General features: G+C 42.5%; 3 protein-coding genes across 3 annotated transcripts; 2 read left to right on the forward strand and 1 right to left on the reverse strand.

The window, feature by feature from the left end:
• Positions 1-57: 57 nt before the first annotated feature.
• On the forward strand, positions 58-9,396 carry pgap6 (post-glycosylphosphatidylinositol attachment to proteins 6). Its single transcript, XM_030402679.1, has 13 exons — positions 58-242; positions 845-1,028; positions 1,141-1,342; positions 1,983-2,110; positions 2,588-2,853; positions 2,979-3,319; positions 3,458-3,554; positions 4,112-4,226; positions 5,006-5,148; positions 5,266-5,444; positions 6,466-6,612; positions 6,739-6,855; positions 6,944-9,396. Exons 1-13 carry the CDS (start codon positions 179-181, stop codon positions 7,259-7,261), a joined length of 2,301 nt encoding a protein of 766 aa, XP_030258539.1. The 5' UTR covers positions 58-178; the 3' UTR covers positions 7,262-9,396.
• Positions 8,717-23,190, reverse strand: rgs11 (regulator of G protein signaling 11). The gene is made up of 18 exons (XM_030402680.1): positions 23,060-23,190; positions 21,298-21,480; positions 20,979-21,075; positions 20,681-20,731; positions 19,708-19,814; positions 18,822-18,873; positions 18,451-18,509; positions 18,158-18,234; positions 17,982-18,063; positions 16,255-16,323; positions 15,740-15,763; positions 15,564-15,625; positions 15,169-15,282; positions 14,835-14,950; positions 13,347-13,434; positions 13,119-13,257; positions 11,973-12,055; positions 8,717-11,879 (listed from the first exon to the last, which is right to left on the reverse strand). The coding sequence occupies exons 2-18, from the start codon at positions 21,358-21,360 to the stop codon at positions 11,747-11,749; spliced, it is 1,416 nt and encodes a 471-aa protein (XP_030258540.1). The 5' UTR covers positions 21,361-21,480; positions 23,060-23,190; the 3' UTR covers positions 8,717-11,746.
• ints15 (integrator complex subunit 15) lies at positions 22,355-27,922 on the forward strand. Its single transcript, XM_030402681.1, has 8 exons — positions 22,355-22,480; positions 23,069-23,269; positions 23,366-23,587; positions 24,213-24,378; positions 24,580-24,857; positions 24,966-25,203; positions 26,157-26,196; positions 27,486-27,922. Exons 2-8 carry the CDS (start codon positions 23,075-23,077, stop codon positions 27,718-27,720), a joined length of 1,374 nt encoding a protein of 457 aa, XP_030258541.1. The 5' UTR covers positions 22,355-22,480; positions 23,069-23,074; the 3' UTR covers positions 27,721-27,922.

Consider the following 27,922-nt stretch of genomic DNA (forward strand, 5'->3'; position numbering starts at 1 on the left):
GGCAGTCTTTCCGACAGACCGCAAACGGCCCACCCAACGGCTCTCGTGACGTCACGTATTTACATGGAAATCCGGAAGTGCTGTGCAGGTAAAATGTTGTCCCGTTAGCAAGTCGGTCTGTGTGACATTACAGGTGGACCAAGGACGATGTAATGGTTCAGACACCCGCGGAGGAAACATGGAATTTGGTTTTCTACGTGGTCTCCTGTTCGTCTTCCTGGCGTCGTTGACATTAGGAGACGGCAAGTGTTTGTTTTTTTAAGCTAAAGTGACGAATTCCGGAGAGAAGCTGGAGTTAGCATGTTTGCTAACTACCTCGACTTGTTAGTTTACCGGAAGGAGAGAGACCTTTTGACAGTTTGCGCTCTGTACAGTTGTCTCTAACACTCGCAGGCACATTGTTAAAGGCATGTTTTGTGAGCCCTATCATTATTACTAGGGTGACAACATGTAAATATATAATATTTGTCTCACAACTATACTGCTAATCTGGTTATTTATATTAAAGTGTGTCAATAGACCCTCCTCTTTCCTTTAGTTTCTGTTTTACCTGTATCGCCTCCTAAAACACTATGTAATATTAGATTTGTACCAAACTAAACTAAATCGAAAAAGTCATGTAAAGATGTAAATCATTTCTATTACATTAACATTCAGAGACACAAAAGTTTAGATAAAATAAATGGCATGCTACGTTAATAATTGCCTGTCCACACTAGTGTAATGGTAATCCTAGATGCACAAGACATTGGCAGTAAGTTTTGTTGACTCTTGAGTCTAACTTCACTACACTCAGAAGAAAAACTGTTTGTGCACTTTCCTAATGAAGTGTTTGGCCCTACAGATGGACAGATGACGTTTGTGTCAGAGCTTTCTTCCAAACCAGCTCAGAAGTTGTCAAAGTACGGCTGGTACGGCAACGTGAGGCTGCAGAGGTTTCACATACCGGAGGAGACTGCCATCGCTCGCTGGCTCTTCACTGTCACCAAGGGCCACAACTTCCACTGTGGACAGCGCAATGTCACCATGTATGATATGTTCTTAACACATCCCTCATCCCTGCTATTCATTTAAGTCTCTCTGCTCAATTCCTGCCGCTGCTTGTTCCTCTCAAGCTCACGCCCTCTCTCTGTTTTGTAGCCATATTCGATGGGGTGCCCCTCCAGTCATAAACCCTACAGGATCAAAGTTTCCCAATCACACACTCTGGAGCCCCTGTCTGTCTCTGATCCTGCCGGTGACTTCGCACAGCTCCACGACCTTTAACCTCTCCAATCCAGCTCCTGGTGATTGGTACGTTGCAGCCCACTTGCCTCAGGATGACGGGCGCATAGAGCAGAAGGTTTGTCTCCAGCTGTATACAGTACCTGCTGGTCTTTATTACTGTTGTTGCTGTTGTGAGTCCTCACTTTCTAAGATGTTTTCATTGGTTCCATATGTGCACAAACTCTGTGCTAATTGAAAACCAGCAATTTTAAAGTTTTATTACCCTGAATATGTTATTACTTAAAATTGAATGAGAGTTTTGTCTTGCCTTAGTAAAGTGTCGGTATTCATATCAGAGCTCGACTTACAAATTTCCCTTTAACTCTAACCAGTTCCACTGGAGCAGTGGGTATGTGGATTGTGTGTTTTGCAAGGTAGCTAAACTGCATTCTTCTGTATTGTTGTTATTGGCTTGTGTTCCTGTTGCAAAATGAGTTGGTAATGAAGCCTTGTTGAGTGGCTACTTAAAAACTTCCTGCTACTATAAACAAGGTGACACAGTATGAAGTTGTGCTGTCCTCTGATGACAGTTTGTGTTTTCAGCTTCTCCAGTCCTTAAAGTCAATAAATTAAGATTTCCCTTCTGATCAAAATGTCTTCCCCAAAACTACCCAGGGCACCTTACATTGCAACACATTGCATTATAATTTGAAGAGTAATTATACACCTACATCTCTTTGTATATACAAAATAACATTTCTGTCTTTATCTGTTAGGGCTTTCCGTCCTGCTCGTACTTCTTTCAGCCTCAGCTGTCAGTCAGGAGAGCGGTGGACACTCCCACCTTACAGCAGGGCACCTTCCTCCAACAAACTGCAGCATCCGACCGACCTGCACGCCTTAAGTAAGAAGTGTCTGATTTATTTTCTCTCATCTCATCCTTTGTGCTATATTATTATTATTATTATTATTATTATTATTATTAACTTACTGTATTTAAAGCAGCATTATGTAGAAATCAGCATTCTGTGCAAGTTGGCACCCTCCAGATTTCTGAATACAAATCCCAGGTCTGTAACAATTTATCAGACGTAATGTAGGTTGCAAACATAATAACATAACATTATAACAATGTTATATGTTGAAAACGTGTATGTTGAAGTAAACATGTATTTAACACTGTGATCCCTCCCCTCTCACTAAAGTCACACAGTGCAGAAACAAGTGATGGGAGGGCAGAGTGGCTGAGACAGAGATGCCATTCACCCTGTTACAAGACACTGTAGCATCAACATGATTTTGAAGCTGTTATTTTAAGGTGGAAAAGTCACATAATGGTTCTTTAAGTACACTAACTTAGACATATTTTTGTTTGTCTCAGGTTGTATGTTCCAGAGTTTGCTTCCTCTCTCTCCGTCTCTGTGGCTGACTGTTCTTCAGGGGAGGGGTCAGACAGTGGAAACTGTTCACTGATCCTCAGGCTTGGCTCTTCCTCTCTGCACCGCGGCCCGTTAACAGTGAACTGCTCAGGGATTGGCTGCTCTGCAGCTCTTTCTAACCCACCTTGGGACACATGGTTACGGGTTGTTGTGGAGAGCAGCCAAGACAACCGTACCGTGACCTTCAGTATCGTCTCAAACTACACAGGTGAACACAGAAACACCCACACACACCTTTGACACGTTTCACACACTCTCTGTTTTAATCCTACAACTGTGTGTGTGTGTGTGTGTGTGTGTGTGTGTGTGTGTGTGTGTTAATGTCTGCCACAGTGGGATGTAAACCAAAAAGTGTCGGCCTCAAAGCAGACGACGACATGAACAAGCTGCGTGGCAACAGCAGCTACAGCAACTCAACATCAGCGGGGAACGGCTCCGTGGTTACAGACACAGTCGCCTTTAGCAACCAATCAGCATCAACACCGCTACCGGCGTCGGCGTGTGTGTGGAGCATCCCAGTGCTGTACGAGGAGGTGGATGTACTGTCGCTACGATTCACTGCCGTCAATGGGCCCAACATCAGTGTTACACACACACACCCAACACTGCTCACCTACCCCCTCCACACACAGGCCACTGGTGGTACACTCAACCTGCAGCTCACACTCAACACTGTGAGTAACACTGAATTAACTTAACACAGTATGACAAAGCATGTTAAAATTGAGAGGTGCGTGATTTTGCTGTTTTATATTAATAGGTGTGTGTGTGTGTGTGTGTGTGTGTGTGTGTGTGTGTGTGTGTGTGTGTAGACTAATGTAACCCTGGGGAACAGCAGCAGTGTGGTGGCCTGCCTCTCTCCCTGGGCTCCAGTCCTCCAACTCAACCACTCTCAACCCTGTCGCACAGGTAGCAAAACTCACTGGAATGATTTATTCACATTCACATGATGCTTTAAACACCTCCTGTAGCTTCATTAATCAGACAACATCAAGATAGTACATGTGGAAATACTGTAGAAATAATATTAAATGCCGTATTACAAATGTCTGAGTAAACAAGACAGGTTATGTTTTTTATAAGAGTGTGTGGTGTTAAAAGTTGACATTCACCTTCACTACACCTGCTCAAGTTTACGGAAGTCTTTCAAAGTGTTTCTATGACTTCTGCCAGGTGCATGCTGGGATCCGTTCCAACTTCTCTATGACTCAAACACTGTCAAATGGATATTTTATGGCGCTACGCGGAAATAGGTGTTGTTTACGGTAGCTAATCTCTAGACAACAAACAAGAATAGTTGTGATATAAATTCTAATTTAGCTTGATATTTTACACTCGTATATATGATTTTGTATTGATCAGATCTGTAGTAGAATTCCAATAAATGAATCACTCCTTTTTGATACACTAATGTCGAGAAATACATAACTAAGCAGGAAGATTGACTCTCACATGTGCGTCTGCAGCTTTGTTTGGAGGATATGGTGCTCGTGTGAATGCCAGTGTTCCTAAAGCTGTGGTCAGGCTGCCTTTCCCTCAGTCAACAACATGGTACCTCACCCTGCAGCTCACGTGTAACAGGTAACGTTGCGCAACGTCAAAGTGTGTTTCACACTACAGAATCCGAATGTGAATTCCCTTACTTGTCTCGCAAACGGGGAAATGTTTTTGTCACAGCAGCCACAGGACAGTAATATCACAATAAACAATAATAATAGCAAAAAATAATATACATATGTACCCATGTGTACGTTGTATGTACATTATATTGTACAATATGAACATGTATTTATAAGCAGTGTGGCAGTGTATTGATATTTACAAATAGTAAATATGGGTATTAAATTGTCCGGTGCTAATCAAAATGAGCATAGAGTTTGTATTGCACAGTGCACAGTGAGTTCTACTGGGAGCAGTGCTGGTTGTAAAGTCTGACAGCAGCAGGAAGTGAATACTGTGTATACTTTCAGCATTTTTTCCTGATTTAAAAATGTGTATTTAGAGCACCATATATCGTTTTATAAAAATTGTTCCTACCTCACTCCTATAATGACAGTGGTGAACGATATCTTTGGGATCACATTCAGACTAATTTAAGGAACCATAGAAACAGAGACAGCCAATCAAAATCCATCTGAATGTAATGATTATTTTTCTATGAAATTTAGTTGCAGGAGTGCTTATAATAATTGTATCTAACTGTGTGAAAAGGGTTAGGGGTCAGGGTCTTTGTACAACATTTGAATCCACATTTAGAGGTCCCAGAGTGTTGAGACTCTGAGTTTGATGAGCTATCTTCTGTCTCGTTTATTGTTTGAAGTGTTTGTTTAATAATTAAATATGTGTGTTTTTCCCTGCAGCAGTGACTGTGGTAACACATCGTTGGTGTCCGTGGTCCCAGAGGTGTTTCTCAGTGCCTGTGTCGAGGACTGTGGGACATACGGAGAATGTAGACTGCTGAGATCCTACAGCTACCTGTACGCCGCCTGTGTCTGCAAGGCTGGTACGACTGTGACACACACACACAAAAAGACTTTTTTTTTTTATTTTCGCATGTTTAATTCAGCGAAGAAATAATTTGGTTTATTGTCTGTGTCTGTGTTTGTGTGTGTGTGTGTAGGCTGGAACGGCTGGGGCTGCACTGACGACTCCACAGCTCAGTCTTACCGTCGCCAGTTGACGGCCACTCTGCTGCTCACGCTCAGCAACCTGGCCTTCCTGCCCGCCATCGCGGTAGCCGTCACGCGCTTCTACATCACCGAGGCCTCCGTCTACCTCTTCACAATGTTCTTCTCCACGGTAACACACATTAAGAAACACACACATATACGCGGACAGATGTGGGAATAGTCATACTTACCTATTCTTTTGGCCTGCCGGGGAAATACTGTGTCAGAGGGAAGCCTCAGTAAATCAAAACAGACTTATCCTTCGTGTTTACAAAGCTCCAACTTTTGCCATGTTTTATCTGGGTCATCACACTCTTAATGAGCCAAGGTGACAAGTGTGCCAACTAACAGTGAAGACTGCCAGTTAAGGCACTAAATGTGCCTTTGACAGATATTTTTATGACCTATATAATAGCAAAGCATATTAGTGCAGGGATGCAAAAATCAAGACTTGTTTATCACATCTATCTACTATTTTTTGAAAGCAGGCTCCTGTTAACTGTCCTAATTCATCTATTTAAGGACACAACAGACCACATCATGTATTGTTACTAGATGTGGTTGTATAAATGCCGACCTGTGTTTTAGTAGAGCTGTTTGGTATCGCCCTGGATGTAGGTTATCTTCAGATTACTCCACACCAGATTAAACACATATTTCATTGTTACCACCCAGGGTTATTTTATTTACACTTCTGAGAAAACATTTGGCAGATCAGTCACTGAGGCTTTGTTCAGACTGCAGGCAAATCAGATTTGTTTCTTTAAGCACACCCTGGAATTTACATGTAATCAGCTCAGACTCGTGTCCACACATCTCCAGCCTGTCTGCATTAGGTTAGTGCGGCAACGACAGTGGCGGCAACTACGTACACTGGTGACTCGCCCTCTTCTCGATTGGCCAGAGAGTTGGACTGAGATTAATTTGGAGAAATCCAACTACAAACACATTTCAGACCTTCCAAGTTTGCAAAAATTGCATTTTGATTTAGTTTTGACTTTCTAAAATCAATCTGGATATACCAAATGCCAGATTTGTTCTGGCAGTCTGAACAAGACCTATGTGTGCGAGAGCAGATGATGTGAGAGTTAATCACAACTTCACTAACAGACTCTTTTTGCATGTTTATCTTTCTTCTCTCCACTTTCTAGTTCTACCATGCATGTGACCAGCCTGGTGTAGCTGTAATGTGTATAATGGACTACGATACCCTACAATACTGTGACTTCTTGGGGTCAGTCTGCTCCATCTGGGTCACCATCCTGTGTATGGCTCGCATCAGAGACACATTCAAATATGTAAGACACTGACCACTGATTACAATCCTGCTGTAGTGTCATCACACACTACTGAGGATTAAAATGATATTTAAGTGCTTCAGGTTGTTTGATATACTCTGTTTCTGTATCCCTCTTTGTGTGTAGACTGTGTTTATGCTCGGGGCTCTGCTGATAGCCATGTCAATGCAGCTGGACCGTAAAGGTCTGTGGAACCTGCTGGGCCCCGTCCTCTGTGCCCTGCTGTTCATGGTCACTGCCTGGGTAAGAGAAACTCCACGATACTACAGGGACAACACTATCCTATGGACGTTGTGAGCTTTGCTGAACAGACTTCTTGTTTGTTCCACAGGTGTACCGAGGGGTGCGGCGGCGTCACTGTTACCCACCTTCTTGGAAGCGCTGGGTCTTCTACCTGATCCCCGGGGCGCTGTGCGCCCTGATTGGGGTATGTTTGTACATTTTCGCCGGGACGGAGGAAAACTACTACTACACGCACTCGCTGTGGCACATCCTGGTAGCCGTCTGCGTGGTGTTCCTGCTGCCGCCCGAGGAGAAGAACAGGGAGGCGTGGGGCTGGAGCAGGGGCTGGAGCTGGAGCTGGAGACCTAGGGTTTGTGGGTACACGCTCTGTCAGAGCAGCAAGGACGAACTGTACGCTGTCACATAGAGCAGAGACGCTGGAAAGAAGGAAGTGACTCGGCATTGATTGTTAACTACAAACATTTACACAAGGTAAAAGGACAAAAGGTGAAATGTTTTTATATTTCAGTAATAACATTCTCAAGAGGTGTTTAAATTAGCCTCAAGGTACAGTTCACCCCAAAATCAAAATTTCATATTTGTCCTCTTGCATGCAGGTTGAACTATCCATCTAGATTGTTTTTGTGTGAGTTGCTGAGTTTTGGAGATATCAGCCATAGAGATGTCTGACTTCTCTCCAGTATAACGGAACAAGATGGCCTGTGGTGCTCAAAAAGCCAAACTTTTCAACTATACAAAAAACTCAAGATAATCCATACCTTTTTCTAAAATAAAGGAAAAATAATATTTAAACAAATGTCAGATGCCCTGGATCTATATGAGATCTCAAGATTGGCAAGTATGCTTGCAGGGCGTCGTTAAGTACAAATAAAATAGTTCCTACATGAAGCTGCTCACAACAAAGTCTGTGGATTTTTTTAAAAAGCTGGTCTCGATATCTGGAAAGAGTTTTACGCACTTTTTTTTTTTTGCCACTTTGAGCATAAGCCGAGTGCCACCCAGTTCCTTTTATATCGGAGAGAAGACAGAAATCTATACGGCCTGATCTCCAAAACCTGGCAACTCACACCAAAACAATCTAGATCGATAAACAGCAGTGTAGGGAGGAAGAGAAATGTGTCATTTAGATTTTGTGGTGAACTGTCCCTTTTAAACAATTACCTTGCAGACACCTTGAAATACACACGCACATACACAAACATCCCGGTGAACCCAAATCAAACCTGCTGAAACCTCCCAGGTGGTCCATTGCACCAGCTTCGGTGTGAACATCAGAACCTGCAGGTAGCACACCACCTGACCTTTGACCTCACGACCAGGAGTTTGTACATATTGCATATGTACATATTTTACTCGGCTAGAAAAATATTTGGAATATTTATAAGGAATAGCACTTTGTGGAACTCTTTTAAATCTTTATATATTCAGCCTATCGATGAGTCTGCTGATAAGGTATACAATATTTATAGCTGATGTAAGCCCTCACTCATGTGCCCTCTTGTATTTTCAGTCCTCTTTCTTAGCTTAGTTCTGGAGCTTTCAATCAGATGAAGAAGGAAGAAAAAAAAACATCTTTTAACATCAAAATGTATCATCGGAGAACAAGAAGGCAAAGAAATCATCTAACATGCATCATTCAAAACCAGCAAACTTTTTCTTTATGTCGTCTTCCCCATAATGTCGACCTCAGCTTCTTAACTCTCTCCCATGTGTCTTCTCAGAAAGCCGGCTGTACTCGGAGGCTTTTCACCGAGCGTACGCGTGAACAGGTGGATAAACTAAGGTGTAGTCATTTGGGGATACAGGGTGCCTTCTCATTCCGCTTTTTAAAAAAAATAAAGAAAAAAATCCAGCTAAAATGCCGTACATGACAGGATGTTATGTTCACATACAAATATATATGCAGCTTTCTTTACTTTTCTTTTCCCCTCGCTGAAACCTTCCCAGGAAACATGAACTCTGAAGCACTTTTATGATTAAAAAGCTGATTAAAGCTGATTCCACTATGTAATGTACATAAGCCCACATGTGTATAAATGGGCACTTTATGAATGTATATTCAGACTATTGTGTCCTGTGCCGCCTCCTGTCGGTATCTTCATGTGAATGAGTGCGCTGTGTGTGTCGTATGAGCGTGTATGAGGGTGTGTTTTTGAAACACCTTCCATACTTTTTTTTTTTATTGTAAGACATATAATTTGTGTTGTCTAATTTATGCACCCCGTGATCTTCTCATTGTGATTTTGCACTGTTTCGGGACGTTTCTGTCACTCTCGCAGAGCCTTCCATGATTTTTTAAATTGTTGTTTTTTTTCTCTTTTGTGAAAGTGAATCACTTCTTGTTGTTCAGTGGTATACAAAAGGGATTCTACCACAACAACGTACTGTAGCTCTCATTGTGTGTAAGGTGAAGAAATGTGTCATGTTCCATGTAAAACACAGTTTTACTTCCTTGTCCTGGACGACTTCTTCTCAGTCTGTTAAAAGAAAAATACCCAAACAGCATTTAGCCTCCCAAAAATAAAGCTGTCTAAAAAGAGACATGTTTCATGAGTTTTTCCTTTTTTTCGCTTCATACTGTTGTGCCTTCCTCAGACACACACACACACACACACACACACACACACACACACAGCAGGAGAGGATGCGATGTGAAAGGAAGTGGATTACCATAATCCTCAGAAATATAGAAAGTGCTTATTTGGAGTGGTGAAACACACATTTCTATGTGTGTGAGTGTGTGTGTACATAGCCCTCCTCCATTAGTAAATTTGATGGGCGCTGAGATGGAGCAAAGCTGACACGGATCAGCACTACAGATCACAACATCAAGCCTAACTGCTCATCTGTCTGACAGTCCAAGTGAGAGCAACGACGGCCGACATATCCTGACTTGTAGTCCCCCTCCCCCATGAGTCATGCTTCAAAGGGGCTGAATCCTGCATTTCCCATCATGCAGCTCAGAAGCATAAGGCCAAAATACCATCACCTTTAAAAAGTTTTCTGTTAATGGTGTAGTATCAGAGAGTCGGTGTCCTGTGGATCTCACACTCAAAACAACAGCTCATTGCCAGACTCATAATGTCAAAACTGTTCTACTGACACTTATCAACAGGATTTCCTTTTTTTAGCACGTTGTCAACTAAATTATTTACATACTGCACCTTTAAATGTTTGGACTTGTAAGCCCGACTCAAGACCACATATAATTCCTCCACTGCTTTAGGAGATGTTATACAATTGTTATTACGAGCTGCGTGGTACCCCTCGTAGCATTTCTACGAGAAATCTGTGTATTGCCCCTTTAATTGTCCCCTTAAAAGGGAAACTTTCTTAGTTTTAGTGTTGGTATGATACTGTGACTCCTGCAGAGACAAATAGTCTTTATGTGGACACTCAGTTTAGCCAGGATATATGGTTAAAGGGACAAAAGGGTTTAAAAAAGAAATTCCTTCTTCATAAATTCCTTCTTTTCTAAATATTTTCTTTTTACTATTCTTCCTTTCCTCCTTACTTTCATCTCTTCTTTCATCCCTCTGTTTTACATAAAATGGTCTTAGAAGGAAAAATGACTCTTTGGCTTAACTGTTCACAACTCATATTCACTGTCAGGCATTATTCTGAGATCAACTATAAATTTGTAACATTTTTTAAGCTGAAAAGAAATGGAACCACTTTGACCACACACAGCCAGCAGAGGGAGCCAGTCATGTAGACGAAACTGCAACTCCCACAGGAACGATGGAGGACAGGGAGGGAAGTCAAATCTGAAAGGTTATTAGATGGAGAGGAAGGGTGGAAAAAAAGAGGTTTGTAAGTTCAGACACAGAAGTGGAGACGGAACAGCATGAGCAGACAGGTGGAAGCAGACCTGAGCCGATGTAGCAGCTGGTTTTTAACTTAAGCACCGTAACTGAGTCCTCCTATTAATTTCAGTGATAACGAAAATTCGATCAATATCTGAAACGTAATTTGGGGGAGTTTGTTTGGACATAAATCAATCTATATCCTTCTCCTTTGATGAAAATTTCTCCCCAAAACTACACAGCACGCCTTTGAGAAACGCTAAAACAAACCATGTGAAGGCTTTGTGCTTTAAATAGATCCAAAGGCTTCAAAAAAACAAAACACGTCAAAGAAAAGAGAAGATAAGGCTCAGTGGAGGTCAACAGAAAAGAAGATGTCGATTTAAAAATAACAGCCTGATCAACATCTGCGCGCACACTCACAGTCGACCACGGCATGCAGAGCTGAGAACACAACACAACACTGAATGCTGTTGTGACATTTTATTGGGATGAAAACATGCTCGAGCGAAATGAACAGCAACAGCCGTCACGACGTGAAGCTGCCGCGTGGAATGAACAAAATAAGCAAACTGCACGATAATCACAGACATGCTGAGGCAAATGTTTTGGACTGAGTACACATTTTACATCTCTACTACTCTAATACGCCTGCGTAAACCTGGGTATGAGAGATTCTATAGAAAAGGGAGAAAGGTTGACTTGGTGTCAGGAATCAATACACAAGAACAACAGGACAGACTTCTTGGACTGAGACGGGGTGCAGAGGCGGCATGACTACGCAGCATTAAATGCTGTAACAACATCACTAAAAGCTCTTTTTTTTCCCCCCTCTGCTGCTCACTGCTTGTGCTTTGGGAATAAGAAGTGATGCCCCTGAGGTGAGCTCTGAGAGGACGCTCAAACGTCAAAACCCTAGCTGTGGCAAGGTACAGCGGTGTGAGAGAAGCTCTGGCTTTCACGCAGACAGTTGGACTTGAAAGAAAAAAAGCAGAGGAGCGCTCCTTGGGTGGTTACAATGGTGATCAACAGAGACAATGGAGGTGATGGAGCACTGACATTGTTTTTTTTTTTCGGCCCGGGCGTCAGGCATTGGAGCCGCCTGCAGAGTTGGTACCTGCTTGCCCGGCCCCCTTGGCCTGTCCGTCTTCCGCCTGGGTGGCAGCCTGAGCAGGGGAGGGGCTGGAGTGCCGCTGGCGTCTCATGAAGGGGAACACGCTGAGAGGAGGGAGAGAAAGGACGGAAAAGCGTATGGTTAGAAAACTGATAGAGTAACGGAAAGTAAAAGTGGCGATGAATGTGAGTTTTTACCTTTTCTTTGTCTCCTGGGGGACAATAGCTTTGGCCAGCATGTTCTTGTACAGGTCAGACTTGAGATATCTTGGGTAAGAGTCCTACACACACAAACACGATGGCATCCCACAACATTACCACCAAAGCAAATCCCAATAACTGTCAGTAAACCTTAAAGTACCTATGAAGTCAGAATTGCTTTTTTTCACACGTCTTGTTTGTTTTGAGGGTATTTTAGAGATCCTGGAAAGTCATTCAAAATGTTGAGGATGCTCGGGGGCGTTATATATATATATTTTTTTTATCCAATAAAAACTTTATTTTATGATGCTGCCATGGATGTATAAAAAGAAGAACGCTGCAGATGAGTGTGTTGCTTGGCCCTCACCAATTACTGTAAAAAAAAAAACACAACTTTTGTATTTTTCAGTAATTTTGGGGAAACTGGGTCATGTTTTATAGAGAAAATATCCATCTGGTTTTCCTTCAGGCTGCTGAATAGATAGCTAAACTTGCTCAAGGATTTGTCTGCTATAGCTTTTGGTTGACATATGAAGAAATTCTACCTAAAGCTGATAGAAAATGTATGTTTTGACCCAATGAAAGGTGCTCGGTTTGCACTATGAGGAACTGCACATCTAGAGATGTTAGCATTACATGTGGTGTTCATAAAATGAACACAAAAACAATTCAATCACGATAATTACGCTGATGACACACAGTTATACCTAAAGATAAACCCTGTTTAATCACTTAACAAATGCACCATAGACACAAACAACTGGACGGCCCACAACTTCCTGCCGCTCAACACAGAAAAAATAGTACAGCACAGGTCAGCGTGGGTGTTTCCTTGAGTCTGACTCTTCTTTTCCAGAGCCACATCGCCAACATCACAAACACATCCTTATATTATCTTAAAATCTAATTTCATATTGATGAAGACATGCTTTCATTTCTTGACAGTTGATCTTTTGTACTCCCTCCCACTGATCCGCCTAAAAAAACCACACTATGAGTAAAAAGTTTTTTGCTTGCATATGAGTTCAAAAAAGTCTTTTAGGATTAACTGAAAACAGTGGGTGTCCGGAGGAGTACATTCAAACCTTCCACACTGTTAAGTGTTTTGGGAAATGATTAGTAGAATGTGGAATGGGTTCCGACCTTCTTCATGAGAAAGTAGATGTGCATTTGTGCGTCGTCCATGACAAAGCGATGCGGGTGTCTGATCCCCTCGAGGGTTTTATCCATCGTCTTACTGTCGATGTTGACCCAACGGGCTGCTCCAGGAGCCAGGAAGTTTCTGAGTCACACACAGAGGAGTGGCTGTCACCTGACAGTGGGTAGAAGTATGTATTTTTTGCATGCACGCTTTTGTGCTTGTACACTTACTTGTAAATATCCTCCACTTTCTCTACGATCCTGGAACTCTCTCCGTGTCTAACATCCTCACAGGCCTGCCAGAAACACAGGTTCTCCGCTGGCAGAGAGACGGACAGTGAGGTGAACGAAACAACAACGATGCAGGGAGAAGTGACACACGATTTGGCCTCTGTGGATAACCTTAGGCTCTGGCGGCATTTCATTTATCTGCATACTTAAATGTGTCCCGGACTCACCTCTCTCCTGTTTACTCTGCCTCCTGACCTACTCTTTCCATCCTCACAAATAACACTGTCATGAAATTAATCTTCTTTTCCACTACATCAATCCTTCCATCTCTCACCGCTGGGATTGGAAAATGTCATTTGGGAAGATGATTATAAAATGTTAATATGAATAGCAATTAAAATGTATTTTCCACTGTTTATCATTGCAATAAGCCTCTCCATATGAATCACTTGTCAGCTTGTAGCGTGTATACCACATGACTGTGATTCAACCAGTAAGACAGAAGTGTGTTTAGAACAGTGGTTTTCAAAGGCAGAGACCTCGGGCGTCCTCTCAGACAAACCAGGGAGAGTGGTGTGCCTGTTTTGGTGTATCTGATAGCGCCTTGTTGGTGATGCTTCTAGAACATTATGATTAACGTTGTTCCAGGATTGTCATTGCAACTGACCATTATTTCAAGCCTAAGCAACGAGAACTGCATCTTTGGCAAGCCGTCATGTCTGAGTGAGATAAATATAAGACTCTTGTTCAGGAGACTGGGTTTTGTATCCTGTTTGGAGCATTTCTCTGTATTGCTGTAGTACTTGGTCATATTTAGAAAATCATGGTCTGGATTAAAATAAACCACCTTCACAACATTAGACATGTTTGAAAGGATAACTTCTCTCATGGGCATATTTTTCCGGTCTTTTCCCCTTAGGTGCTAAGCCATGACATCACAAAAACATGTCTAGTCAGTTTCAAAGATGGTCCTGGATTAACACTGATTACGATGTTCCAGGAACAACAACATGGTGATATAAGAACATGGCCTTAGTTTACTCGCTTAATTTCCCTTCATTCCCAGATGCCTTTGTGATCACGATTAGGTTACTTCTTTAGATAGACACTCCACAGTTGGGCCTAGATAGCTTCATACTGCTGTGTTTACACACCTTCTGACTGAAAAAAGGTCTGTCCTAATGCATTCATTATATTTCTGACTCTGGGGAAGTGGGGAAATCACCCACAGGCTCGGCTATTCTATGTGACTTCCTCCTGGACATCGGAGCCCCCCTGTGCAGGCCCGTATCCCACTTTGAAAACCTTTGGCTTAACATAGAAGTAAGCAAGTAGAGGAAATATTTGGTATTATGTATCTGAACCATAGGTTGGGTCCAATCACAAGACCTTATCACTAAATGTTTTTAAAAAGTAATCTTTACTGTATCAAACCGTCTACGACAACCATCAGGATACAAGACGTGGATTCCTGTCACTCTCCCTTACCACTAAACTCTTTCTCCAGGTAGGTCATGAACTCCCGCCTCCCCATGGAGTCTTCGAGGAGCTCCATGAAGCTGAAGCTCCAACGTTCCACTCGGAGGCGCGTCGGTGTCGGCACCCTGCTCACAGAAACACACCAATGACACACACATCCAGCCCCATCTGACGGCAGATCTGATGACAGCCCCAACAACTGTCATAACTGTAAACTGGAAAAAAAAATCCCTGACAACGTCAAGAGATGCTTCAGAAGCAAAACCAGCCACACTACATAACAAAATAGTTGTCTGTAGGTTGGACCTGTAAGGTGTGTGTGTTTATGTGTGTATTCTCTCACATGTCTGCGTTCATTGTCCAGTGTGCGGTGTCATCAGAGATCCAGGGGTTACTGGGGAGGCAGCCTTGCATGATGGGATCGTGATTCAGGTACTGCTCGCTGTATTTCACAAAACTGCACATCCACACATCCACAAATGCAGCGGCATGCACACACACAAGAGGACACACACAGTTTTATTGTATTAGTGCTGCAAATCATAAGAGTTAATGGCCAGTAATTCCAACTTCCCTCAGGAAGAATCCATTAGTGGCTCTTACAGTGGGAACACTAAGCCTTATGTATGAGACGGAGGGTTCGGGTCAGGCAACATCAAGCCCATTAGACCGTCTGTGTGTGTGTGTGTGTGTGTGTGTGTGTGTGTGTGTGTGTGTGTGTGTGCGTGCGTGCCCTACCCTTCTAGACAGATGGATGACTTTACACGGTTTCTTCCAAGGGCCCTTCTGCTGGTTTCAATCTGTAAACAAAGGCACAAAGCACACATAAACACACATACACATTGAGCTTTAATATACTAATTTACTATTTTTATACTTAAGATGAGAGTTTACAAGTTATATACGATGTTTACCTCATTTTTGTAGTAGTCACTGTTCTAAATCTATGAAGAGAAACACATCGTCATCACTTAAATTCACACAGCGACATTATTATACATTTATGTATTCATTTCAATAGCAGGCAGCTTCCCCCGGTGTCTATCAAAATTGAAATATCATGACAGGTGAACGATGTTGATTATTTACTGGTCATAACAATATGTAATTAATCATCATCATACACGGATGTTTCTCTTGTCTGCTGCTAGGGAAATTGTTGTAATCAGCCATAATTTCCATGTGGCACAGAGGAAATGGGGAACAAGTCATGTCAGCGCCTCACATTTTCACCCTCTATTTATATTTCTGAAAACATTGTAATACAATGTAATTGTCCATAGTATAGCACTTACTTTGAAACAATCCCCACAGTAAAAAAGAGGGAAAGCAATCAAACAAGGAGAGAAGAACGTGTCATCACATTAGATTTTTCAGAGGGGAGTAAACAGTTAAACAGGAAGTAAATAAATGCGATAAAGCCACTGACCAGTGTAACTCGTGCACTGAAGTTATTTGGTCTCTCTAGACCCACGTCCAACACATTATGCACCCCAGGCTGAAAAAAAATACACATACACACTCTGATAACTGTGTACAGTATAGCATGTTTTGCATTGTGTGTGTGTGTGTGTGTGTGTGTGTGTGTCTGATGTTGATGTGTGTGAGTGAGCACTTATCCTTCTTGGAGCTTTCCACTCCACTAGCTCTGACTTTTACTCTCCGGATTCTCTTTCTTTTTCTCCATGCCCTCGTCCCTAATTCATAAGAGCAAGGCAAGATGGAGTCTCTCCTTCAAACCCTTGTCCCCTGCCTCCCCTCTAACCCTCTCCCCCACAGCACATCTACACTTCCCATCATTCCTCTCCTCCTTCCCCCCCCCCCCCCCACTTTATCTCCCCCGTGTCCCTTCTCTCTGTCTGCCTGTCTATCTAAGAATCAAATGGATGCAGTGATGTGCAGGCGACATAAAGAAAGTCGAATATGATGATATATTTTTTTCTCTCTCTCTCACTCGCTGTCCCTCACTCTCTCTCTCTCTCTTTCGCCCCTGTTGTGAGCTGAGGCTTTTACCAGATGGGTTGAATATTTCATGTTGGCTGCAGAAGGGACTGTGAGTGAACATTAGTGGGACCTCTGACTGTATTTCAATACTTCAATATACATTTCTGTAGTTGTGCAGTATGGTTCAGCAAAGTATAGAATAAACATCTATTGCATGTCAGCACATCCTGGGTGACGGATTCCTTCTCTGTGGTTCTTACTGAGATTTCTTCCATCTTTTTGGTCCCTCCTGCTAAAAAGGTTTTCCTCACTTGGGATGTTTTTCCTTACTTGAATCGAGGGTCTAAGGGCAGAGGATGTCGTTCACTGTACAGATTGTACAGCCCACTGAGGCAATGTGATTGTGATTTTAGTAATACATAAATAAAATTTATTTGATTTTGATTTTAGGATAGCATAGCTCAGATCTACACAGTATTGTATTGTATAGTATAGTACCAATAGTACATTTAAATCTACCACAGTAGAGAACGTTGTAGAGAACACTGTAGAGTGATGTAGTATAGTACAGCATTGTATACTATAGTATATTATGGTATAGCATAGTATAGCATAGTATCACATAGCATAGCACAGTATAGCATAACATTGCATAGTATAATATAGCATAGTGAAGTTTAATATAGCATAGCGTAGTACAGTATGGCATAGCATAGTGTTGTGTAGTATAGCATAGGAAAGTACACTACAGCATTGCATACTAAAGCATAGCATAGCATAGTATAGCATCATAGCGTAATATAGCATAGCCTAGCATAGCATAGCATAGTATAGCATCATAGCGTAATATAGCATAGCATAGCATGGTATATTCTAATCCCCCACAGTAGAGAACGAGTACAGAAGTGTAGTGTAGAGTTATATAGTGTAGTATAGCATATTGTAGTGTAGTATAAAGTACTGCATATTAAGATAAGTGCTGTGTAGTGCAGCATAGTATACTATAGTCTAGTTTAGCACAGCAAAGTTACAAAGTATTGTATAGTATAGTATAGTGTAGCATAGTGCAGTGCAGTGCAGTGTAGTGTAGTATATACAGTGTAAAGTACAGTATGGTATAGCATAGTATGATGTATAGCAGTGTAGTGTCATGTGAGTATAACACACAGCCTGATTCATTACAGTAGAGCACAGTAATAACAGTGAACGTACCGGGGGTCTGTTGATGAGCCAGTAAGCCTGCTCCTGACACTCTAGGACAATGCGGTCAGCCTTCCTCCTCTGTTTGGATGCTCTAAACATATATCACACAGTAAGTTTGTGTGTGACTTTGTGCGCAATGGTGCATGTGAGTGTATGTGTGTGTGTGTGTGTGTGTGTGTGTGTACCTGAGTTGCTCTCTGGCTTGCATAACCACAAAGTCCCAGGTGTGGTTGATTCTCTTGTGCAACACACTGTACCTCTCCTGAAAAAAAGGAAGAGGAAAGAGTGACAAGAGATGAATAAGGACAAAAAAAAAATAAAATAAGAAAACACAGAGAGAAAAGAGGAGTGGGATGTCTGAAAAGTGATAACGACTTGATACTGCAGACCTTTTCACCCCAGAGTCACTACTACATAATTCATGACGTGCACTCACTTTGCTCCCTTACTTACCCACACAGACACGCACTTTCCTCACCTTTTCATATTCCATGAGTTCTCCTTGTTTTCTTATGTTCTTCTTAGCCAAATAGATTGCTGTTGGGATATAAGGAGGAAAACAAGAAGAGTGATAAAGATAGAAATGAAAATAGAGGTTGAGAGATTTGTGCCATGATCTATTTATTTCCTTTTGCCCAGAGAAATCTAAAATCTATATTTTAGATGGAGGCATTACTGGTAGATTGTCACACGTTGTAGCGTGTTACTGAGTTGAAAACGTTTGTTTTTTCTTTTTCTAATTAAATATCAAATATACAACGTAATTTTACTTGTGCTGAAAATGCATGTCCTTTTTCTTCACCCCACTGAGCTGCCCTCTTACCCCTTCAGTTTGATTTTTGGCATTACCATAGTCCAGCTCTGAGGCAGGCCACCGGGTGCTCGTCCAGAAGTAAGGAGTCTGAGAAAAAAAAAAACCAAGTGACACTTTACGATGTTTCTGACGGAGGTTAATTGTGCGGTGGGGTGGTGATAAAGTGGCGGCAGGGAGAGAGGCAGATGGATGGAGGATTAGGAAGTGGGCTAATGGACTGAGAGGGAGACAGGGAGATAGACGGTGGTGGAGAGAAGATGAGGGTTTGGTAAAAAGTGGTAAAGGACGGTGCTTTTCACAAGCAGCCAGAAAAAAGATAAACATGGTGAGTAGTGAGAATGAGAGGGGATGCCTCCCCCCATTGTGCAGCCCCCTCTCCGTCCCCCCTTTGTGACAGACCAGGTGAATAAAATGTCGGTCTCGTCGGTCTGAATTATTGATCCTTCATCTGACTGAGGTTTGTGCAAGTTAGAATCTATGGCCTCAACCACGGCTCTGAAATATCAGCAACCTACCTCAGCTGTGTATCGATAAATCCACGGTACTGTCCGTGGTGCTGAAGTAGAAGAAGGATTTCTCATTCTAATTGCGCTTTTTTCTTTCTATCCCAACCCTCTATCAGTTTTGCCTTGGCTCCATAACATTCTCTAAACTGAATAGAAATACTAAATTCTAAGCTATACTGTAGCCTGTAGAGTAGAATCTCCTTCATGATCATGGTAAAGATGATAAAGGCTGTTGGCACTAGTCGGCTATTAGTTGCCGACCTGTCTCAGCTGAGCGTGTAGAATCTGCAGCGGAGCCCGTCAGTGACAGAAATCAGTGTGTCTGGGCTCTGAGGGTCTCATTCGGGCTATCCCTTCTGTTGAAAATGTACAAACTATCAAGGTACACATACTGAATGGGGGATGATCGACTTACCTGGAAGCGGTAGGGTGACTCATCAGGCCGCAGCACAAGAGATCTTGGCTCCTTGAGGGGGTATATGTACCCGTATTTCACCAGCATGCCACCGACATGCAGCGACTCTGTTAAAAACACCACAAAAGTACCTAATCATGAAGACTGTTTCAGCTTCTTTGGGGAATTGTCAGGGCTGTAAACTGAAGAGAAGGTCATCTAGGACTTTATTCAACCTCACACACATTAGACTGCCATACATGTTTTTGACGCATACTCATGAGGCGCATTAAAATTTCAGGTGAACGATAAGCTACCCCGAGTGAAAACAAATTGTATCACTTGGCCAGGAGAAATAAAATGAGTATGAAATGCGGTGCACCTAATTCCTCATGCATTTTTTATCAAACGCCTGCGCCCTGTCTGCAATCTCTCTCAAATCAGGGCTCGGTTCCAGTGATGAAACGCATCATCAATCTTCAGTCTCTTCTCATTTGTTAAAGAGCCCTACTTTTATGACTGACAGCTACCAAAAAAAAGCTGTGCGGTGCATTTTAATCAGCCTTTGCCACTCTCTCCCTCTCTCTCTTTCTCTCTCCCTTCCCATCCCTTGTTAACTGACTCCACACTCTCTTACTTCAGTCTGCTCTCAGACTTCTACTTTTTTTTTTTTCCAACCTCTAATTTAGTTCAGGTACGGTAAAATCTCCTGAGGGGGGAAAATCCTCCACAGGGAAGCTAATCAAACCCAGAAGTTCGGGTGAGTTAATCACACTGGGATCCTCTGGGGCTCACCCCGTTCCTGTTTACTGGAAACAGCAACCCCAACAATACACACACACACACACATCACTAGCACGTCAGCTTGAGAGAAAACACCATATCCTGGCAACGCGCTAGCAACGACACACAACAAGCCGGTCACCCTGAAACAGAGAATCACAGCAAAATACTCTCTCCGTCGCACAGAAAATGTACATATGCAGCTACTTACCCTCCTCAGAGACATTGTATTTCTGGATCAACCAGTCGATGATGTCGCGGCCTGAGGAAAAATAAAGAGACACAGAGGAAGGAGTCAAGAAAGGAGGACAAACTTCCTCCCTCTGCTCTGCAAAGCACACGGTATTCTCCAAAATTCACTGCTGCATTATGCATGACCGCTGGGACAAACACAAGCTGCAGTGTGCTTGTTCGCACACGCACGCACACACACACACACACACACACACACACACACAAACAGATGCTGATGCACACTGACATAAGGAGTCACACAGACATACACACACCTGTCATGGCGTGTGGAATGACAGTGATGAGGAGCCTCTGGTTTCTCATCTTCATGCCCATGTCAGGGTCCTGCATGGCCACGATCACTTTCTCCATCTGACACACACACACACACACACACACACACAACAAATGTATGAACCAAAAAAATTATAAATAAAATGCAGATATTAAATGTTGCACCCTTTTCCTCACTTTTTTCCATCCTGCCTGCCTCCCGCTCACGTTGATGTTTCCAGATTCATTCAGGCTTATAACTACAGTGTGACATGCCAGATTGTTAAATTAACCAACACAGAGAGAATTGTACAGTCTTACCTTTCGGAAGCATGTCATTTGCTCCCGCTGCCAGCCTCCTTTAGCCAGGGTGTTGATGGTCATGTTGCGGGATGCCTGGGATCACTCGACGGGACGGACAAAGTGCAAACACCGAAGTGGTGCCGGGAGCGCGCTGCAGAGAGTGCACCCGCACCACGGCTCCGCTGCCGGGCGGGCACGCCCCTGTGTAGATTAGGAGGGATTACAGACAGTGTGCCAGAGTGAATCTCAATATGATATATACGGTAGTTTGTGATGTTACAGGAGCGAAAACAGCAACTTCTCCATGTGCTGGGTCTTTATTATTATAATTTATATCATCATTATATCTGTATACGAAATATAACAAGTTTTACTGTTAAATTAGGCATTTGTGTGATATGATATGATACACAAATGAAAATACAGTTGTTTTTTTAACACAATGACACGTAAAAGTCAAGCGCGTAGGCTAACGGTCGGCCAGCAGCGCTGGCTAGCCACATGTTAGCATCACAAACAAGACTACAAACCAGTGTATTATTGGTATTTCTCGCAAACATTTAGCTAGTTTTTTAGACTTCACAAACTACACAAAAACAAATCCAGGCCGGAATGTATAAACCCGATAAACAGGAAAGTAAATTAAAGTAAACCAAACTAAGGGACAATACCATCAGTCCTAATTTCGACAGATCTCTTTGGCTGACTCACCATAATATCTCCAAATGGAAAAAAATAATATTAAGCCTATTAATATACAAATAAAAATGTTTTTCTTTGATGTAATTTTAAGATATAAAAAAGGCCCGTTTTAAATTAGATAGCCACCGAATTGAGGACACATTTTTTCCTTCTATGTAATTATGTATGAAGATATTTACATTTTTGACAAATACGACTTTGTTGTGTAAAGTTTGCTTACAGCACCTTGAGGTTCCGACGTTTTTGTTTTTGTTTGCTTATTCGTTTTAGTGTTTGCCGCTAGCACAAATGTGTGCCAGCAAACAATGGAAGTATCAGTCTTTGTTGACATTTTACCAAACAGCACATGCACGGACTTCGCTACGACAATGGCAGTACTTTTATCCCACGCAGGCTTCCGTAGAAGCAGGAAGTGAATCCGTCGTCGTTGGGAGACCATTCACTACTCTCATCAGCGGCTAATTTGTATCAAGAGTATATCAAGAGCTTTATTACACAGGTAAGAGCTTAACTACAAGTATATTTTTTTCTTTAACAGGCTGCTCCGATGATAACTAAGGCGCGTGAGATTTGCCGCAGTATAGTAAAGTCTTCTAGCTAACCTTGCTAGCATTAGCTGTAGCAGGATGGAGGAGAGCGATTGACTGTGGAGCTGGTCCACTTTAAAAGTGTGGGCTTACAGCTGTGAACCTACGGTTTGAACAGCGATGTAAAGAAAAGTAGCGTTAAACTCTTTTTTGTTGTTACTAATGTTGTATCAAGTTCATCCTACAGCCGTATTCCCTCTTTGTTGTAGGGACAAGCGAACATAGGCTGAGATTCAGTGCATTGTTGTGACATATTTAGGTGCACTTAGTTTATTGAAGTTTTTCTCTGAAGCACATCATACATCTCCGGCAAATGATTTCGATATTTTTTAAAGCTAACATCTACAACATCATGTCCGTGTTGCATTTATTGAGTAATGAAAACCACATTTAACTCATTAACAGTTAAATAACCTTTTTTGTCACATGTCGCTCTTGAACACTCAACACCTTTTACTAGTAATACATAAGTCTCCTGTATTGTTTTTGACCTTTTATAGGTGGTGATGGGTGACATCCGTCAGTCGTTGCTGCCTCGCGATGTGCTGAGTGCAGCCAAGGAGCTGCTGTACCACCTGGACATCTACATCTGTAACCTGGTGCAGTCAGGGAGGCAGCCTCCCCAGGTGGACTCCAAAACCCTGGAGCTGGTGGAGGAGTTCATTCTGCATGCACCCAAAGACAGAAACACCCCAGCCAGGGTAAACAGCATGACCCTGAAATGCTTATAAACCAAAGTACCTATTGTAAGCACATGAATGTGGGCAGCCAATAAATTTTCTTTCTTTCTCTCTCAGAGGATGAGTGCCCTCCAGGAGCTCCAGCTGTTGGAGATCATGTGCAGCTGTTTCCAGGAACAGAGCCGCGATACTGTACGTCAGCTGATGTTCTCGGCCCTCTTCAGTCTCCAAGGCAACCAGGCGGACGAAAGTCGCATGGCATTGTTGAGCAAACTCGTCTCTATGGCTATTGCTGTGGGTAGGGTACCTATCTTGGAATGCGCAGCTACCTGGTTACAGGTGAGGATTCAAACAGATACATTTAGACGTGTGTTTTTATGTTCCTGTTCAGGCTGACTTAATACCCTTTTTACACCTGGTGTCAAAATGCAGTGTTTGTCCTGACATGTTTTCCAGATAAATATAAATACCTGTTAATGCAAGTTGTAAATATGTCGTAATTGCCCCATACAACACAATGTGTTCAGATCTTTGGTGGGTGTAAACACAGTCTGTAAAAACACACTGGCAGACATCCAAAGCACTACACTGATACTGATATTTGTGAAAAGTTAAAATGAAATATTTTGGTGTATGCCAAAAAGCCTAAAGAGACAAACATAATTTCTGGATTTGTCTTTCGCAACATTTTACATAGTTGCTCCCTAACTCAACGACTTGTTATGATTTTTTTCAGGGGAGTCTGGGGCCAAAACATCAGGTGTAAAACACAAGGCAAAATTGGATAATTTATTATGCAGACAACATATCTGGATACAGATAATGTAATACATGTGTAAGAGGGGTGTTAGATCTGAAATGTGAGGCTAGATTAATTGAGAACTTTTGTGTGATGTATTTCAACTCCCTGTGTGTGTTTGTGTATTACTGAACATTTGCCTCCGGGTGTGTTTGTGTCCTGCAGAGAACGCACCGTGTGTACTGTGTGCGCCTGGCTCAGGTGCTGGTAGACGACTATTGTAGTATGGTGCCAGGCTCGGGGCCAACCCTGCAGAACATCCACAGCGCCAGTCCACGCTTCTGCTGCCAGTTCATCACGGCTGTCACCACCCTATATGACCTCACCTCAGGTACTTCCGTGGCATTACAAAAATGTCCAAAAACATTGATGACAAGTGTGAATTGTCTTATGTTAAAAATGTAATTTGTGCAAAAAGATAGCAGATATTTCCTTTCACAATGACGGAAAATGTAAAATATCCTGGAGTGCTTTCTCTCACATTTTTGCATCCTCACAGACAAAATGAAAATCTTTGTGCGTGTCTTTTCAGAGGAGCTCACGCCTCCTTCAGAACTCCTTCAGATGATTGTGTCGTGGATCCAAGATGATCCTCGTCTAGTTTTAATCACCTTCCTGAACACGCCCCTCTCTGGCAGCCAGCCAATCAGCTCACTCGAAGTCACACCTTTAGGAGGTTTGGTACGCTGGTGTGTCAAAGCGCCGCTGGCCTACAGGAGAGACAAAAAGCTGCCACTGACCAATGGCACTTCTGAGAGTGAGACAGAGGCGGGGCCTCTGTTCTCTGCTCTCCATCTGAGTGTCCTACAGGTGTGTGTTTGCTTACATTATACATTTACTTTCAGGATACAAAACACATCCGAGATGAAGATAACAAAGCTATTTTCCCATGTCATTGTCAATCTCCTTGCACATCAGGTCTTCATGCTTTTACCAAACATATTAAATGAGAAGGGGCTGTTCGGTCGCCTGGCACTCCTCCAGATGGAGTCCCTGGCAACACTGACCTCCGACCTCTCCAGACTGTTGGACCAGGCCGACAAGCACACACACACGTCATCTGCCGACACACAGGCTCTGTCACAGCTGACCCTGGACCGGCTTGCACAGGCCTTGCAGGTGGCCATGGCCAATGGAGCCCTGCTCTGCGCGAGAGGTAAGACTGAAAAAGTGAATGGCTGGAAAGATATGAGTGGTGCAGAAGTAGAGGCTAGAAAAGTGGATGTAGGAGAAGAATTGGATTTACATATTGATCATCAGTCATTCACATAAGCTTCTACATTTCCACATGTTTTGTTGTAGACCTGCAAAGGACAGCAACTTGTGTGAAAAGTTACAGATTTGAGGTGCACTGTCTAGTTCTGATGAAGAAATGCCGTGCTCAAGCAGGTTTGACCCCCAAAGTCCAGTTTGTTTGACTAGTGTGAACACTCTGTACCATGCTCAAGCACAGTACATTTATTTGGCCCTGGCATGGTTGGAAGTCAGTGCTAAGGCACGGTATGGTTATCATGCACGAGCAGAAAGCACGGGTACGCAACCTTGGACACATACGTACAGAGATAACCAAGCTCAGGCCCAGTTGGGGCTGGAGCAATGTCAATGCAGGCCTGCGGGGGGACTGGGGAAGAAGGACAATCATGCTTCGGCATGGTATGGAGTGAGTGCACCCTTAATCAGAAGAGAAAGATGATCTTCATTGAGTTACTTTTTTTTTTTTTTTTTGACGCATAAAAACTGAATAAACAAACTCTTGTTCAACTATGGCTGAACTAAAACTGACCTTAAAGAACTACAGTTTCATACTGTTTAACTTTGCTTATATGTGGCGGAATCTGCCACCTTTCCTGCATTAAACGGTGTTCTGGGGACCTTATTTTCCTCTGACCACAGCTAGTTTATTCAGTTTTGGAAAAAATACATATTTCTGAGTTTGTATAATTACCTCACTAGTGTTGTAAATATTACAATTCTGAGTTTGAATTTCTTCAAAACTACACAGTGCCCCTTTAATTGATGACTAAATAACTGACTGCTTGTCATATGGACTGTCTAATGATGCTGTGGTGTAATGTTTGATGCTTATTTCATGCTGCTGTATCACCACAGAGGACCTGAGAGCCATCTGTTCCCGCCTCCCACACAACAAGTAAGAACCGTTTATTTTCCTTTACCTTGTGACAATTTCCAAAGCTTACATGGTTTCAGCTGGAACTATTTCAGTCATTCAACCCTCTATTCACATCTTCAAGAATCACTGAGGGCATGCCCTGATTTTCAATCATGTTGAGAGTCCTCTTAAAACTGAATAAGTACACAAAATTGACTAATGGAAAATAAACAAACAGGAGAACAGTTAAAAATAGTAACATTTAGGAGGAGAATAGTTTGATCAAGGTTTAAAACTGACCTGTAGGTACATTGTGAGAAATACTGAAGCACAGTTCAACCACTTTCACAAGTCAAATACTGACTATAGGATCATGTTGATAAAGACGTGTTTAATTAACTATATCGTTTAAGAGTTTAACTAGCTCAGCCCCAGCTTCACGGTCAAACACTGAACAATGCATGGTGCTAAACCGAGGTTTTGTAAACTCACCAGATAAATGACAGATAAAAATAAAACCATTTTAGTTTAACACTGTAACGTTCAGTCAAATACAGATTGAACTCCTGTAATTTAAGATTGAAAATGAAAGGTTGAGACATATCTGATGACATTTGACATTCTTTGTCCTTTAAACATAGTGCTGTAATCATCCTGTTTTATATTGAATGTGCTGACAACACATGCCCCGTTTCTGCCAACATGTAACTTGTTCTGTTTCACTTCGCTCACCTAAATTTGAACCGTTTTGTGACTAAAAATAAATTGGTTTGGAGCCTAAATGGTCGTTGCCAAGTCGGAACCAAAAAAACCAGCAGGTCTTCCATTATCTTAAGCACGACGCACTCTGTTGATGACGCATCCTTGATAAGAATGGAACTCAAAACTGGTGGAAACACGGTTTGTTTGATCGCAGCAAGTTTACACAATTCTTAAACAGAACCAGTTCAAGAACCAGAGCCAATTTCGTGGGCAGACGGGGTTACAGTGGGATCACTTTTAGAACCACCACATGGCTGTAGTGAGCACACTGGTAAAGGTTGTCGCACAGTCAGGTTGATTCCAAAAAGATATACTTTTGTTTACATTAAGTTAATGTTAAGTATATATCACTATAAAAACACAAATTCTGACTTAGCAACAGTAATCGAAAAATCCTAATTGCTAATAAGATGTGCAGATGCTAACCGATAAAAGAATCTCTAATTGTATCCAAGTAAAGTTATGTTTGGGCCTTTGTATTTTGGATGTGTCTCAGATTGTTGTTGAGACGTGTACAACATTTGCTCAAACACATCTCTTTCCTCCTCCTCTCTTTCCGTCTCCAGTTTGCTCCAGCTGGTGTTGTCAGGCCCGGTGATGTACTACAACAACATCCACACACCTCCGCTGGCCTTCAGCCCGCATGCAGCTCACTCGCCCATCGCCTCGCACCCCCCACACCCGGCACACCCCGCCCATGCCCCACACACACCTCTAGCTGCCCACCCATCCTCTCACCCTCAGTACCCTGCTCAGCCTTTCATGACGGGGATGCCGTTCCCCTTCAGACCCAGCCACTAAAGGAAACTCATTTGCAGATGTGAAGCTGTGTGTGTGTGTGTGTGCGCGCGCGCGTGTGTGTGTGCTGGTCAATGAGGTTTGTTTGTCTGCGTGTTGGCGTGTGTAAGTGATGTATTATGTATTATGGTGTTAATAAGCAGATTTGTCTGTGCAGCAGACTGTGAGGCTAACATGTCTGTCCAATAAATATTTTTTTATCTCA

The sequence above is a fragment of the Sparus aurata genome, chromosome 21, assembly GCF_900880675.1.
Source record: "Sparus aurata chromosome 21, fSpaAur1.1, whole genome shotgun sequence".
Classification (NCBI taxonomy): domain Eukaryota; kingdom Metazoa; phylum Chordata; class Actinopteri; order Spariformes; family Sparidae; genus Sparus; species Sparus aurata.

Coding starts and splice junctions, on each gene's coding strand:
- pgap6 (XM_030402679.1), top strand. CDS start 179: ATGGAATTTGGTTTTCTACGTGGTCTCCTGTTCGTCTTCCTGGCGTCG. Junction 3,320..3,457: donor TGCAGCTCACACTCAACACT/GTGAGTAACACT, acceptor GTGTGTGTGTAG/ACTAATGTAACCCTGGGGAA. Junction 6,856..6,943: donor TGTTCATGGTCACTGCCTGG/GTAAGAGAAACT, acceptor TTTGTTCCACAG/GTGTACCGAGGGGTGCGGCG.
- rgs11 (XM_030402680.1), bottom strand. CDS start 21,360: ATGACCATCAACACCCTGGCTAAAGGAGGCTGGCAGCGGGAGCAAATG. Junction 18,510..18,821: donor TGCCTCAGAGCTGGACTATG/GTAATGCCAAAA, acceptor ATATCCCAACAG/CAATCTATTTGGCTAAGAAG. Junction 15,764..16,254: donor TCAGTGCACGAGTTACACTG/GTCAGTGGCTTT, acceptor TCATAGATTTAG/AACAGTGACTACTACAAAAA.
- ints15 (XM_030402681.1), top strand. CDS start 23,075: ATGGGTGACATCCGTCAGTCGTTGCTGCCTCGCGATGTGCTGAGTGCA. Junction 23,588..24,212: donor GCGCAGCTACCTGGTTACAG/GTGAGGATTCAA, acceptor TGTGTCCTGCAG/AGAACGCACCGTGTGTACTG. Junction 25,204..26,156: donor AGCCCTGCTCTGCGCGAGAG/GTAAGACTGAAA, acceptor GTATCACCACAG/AGGACCTGAGAGCCATCTGT.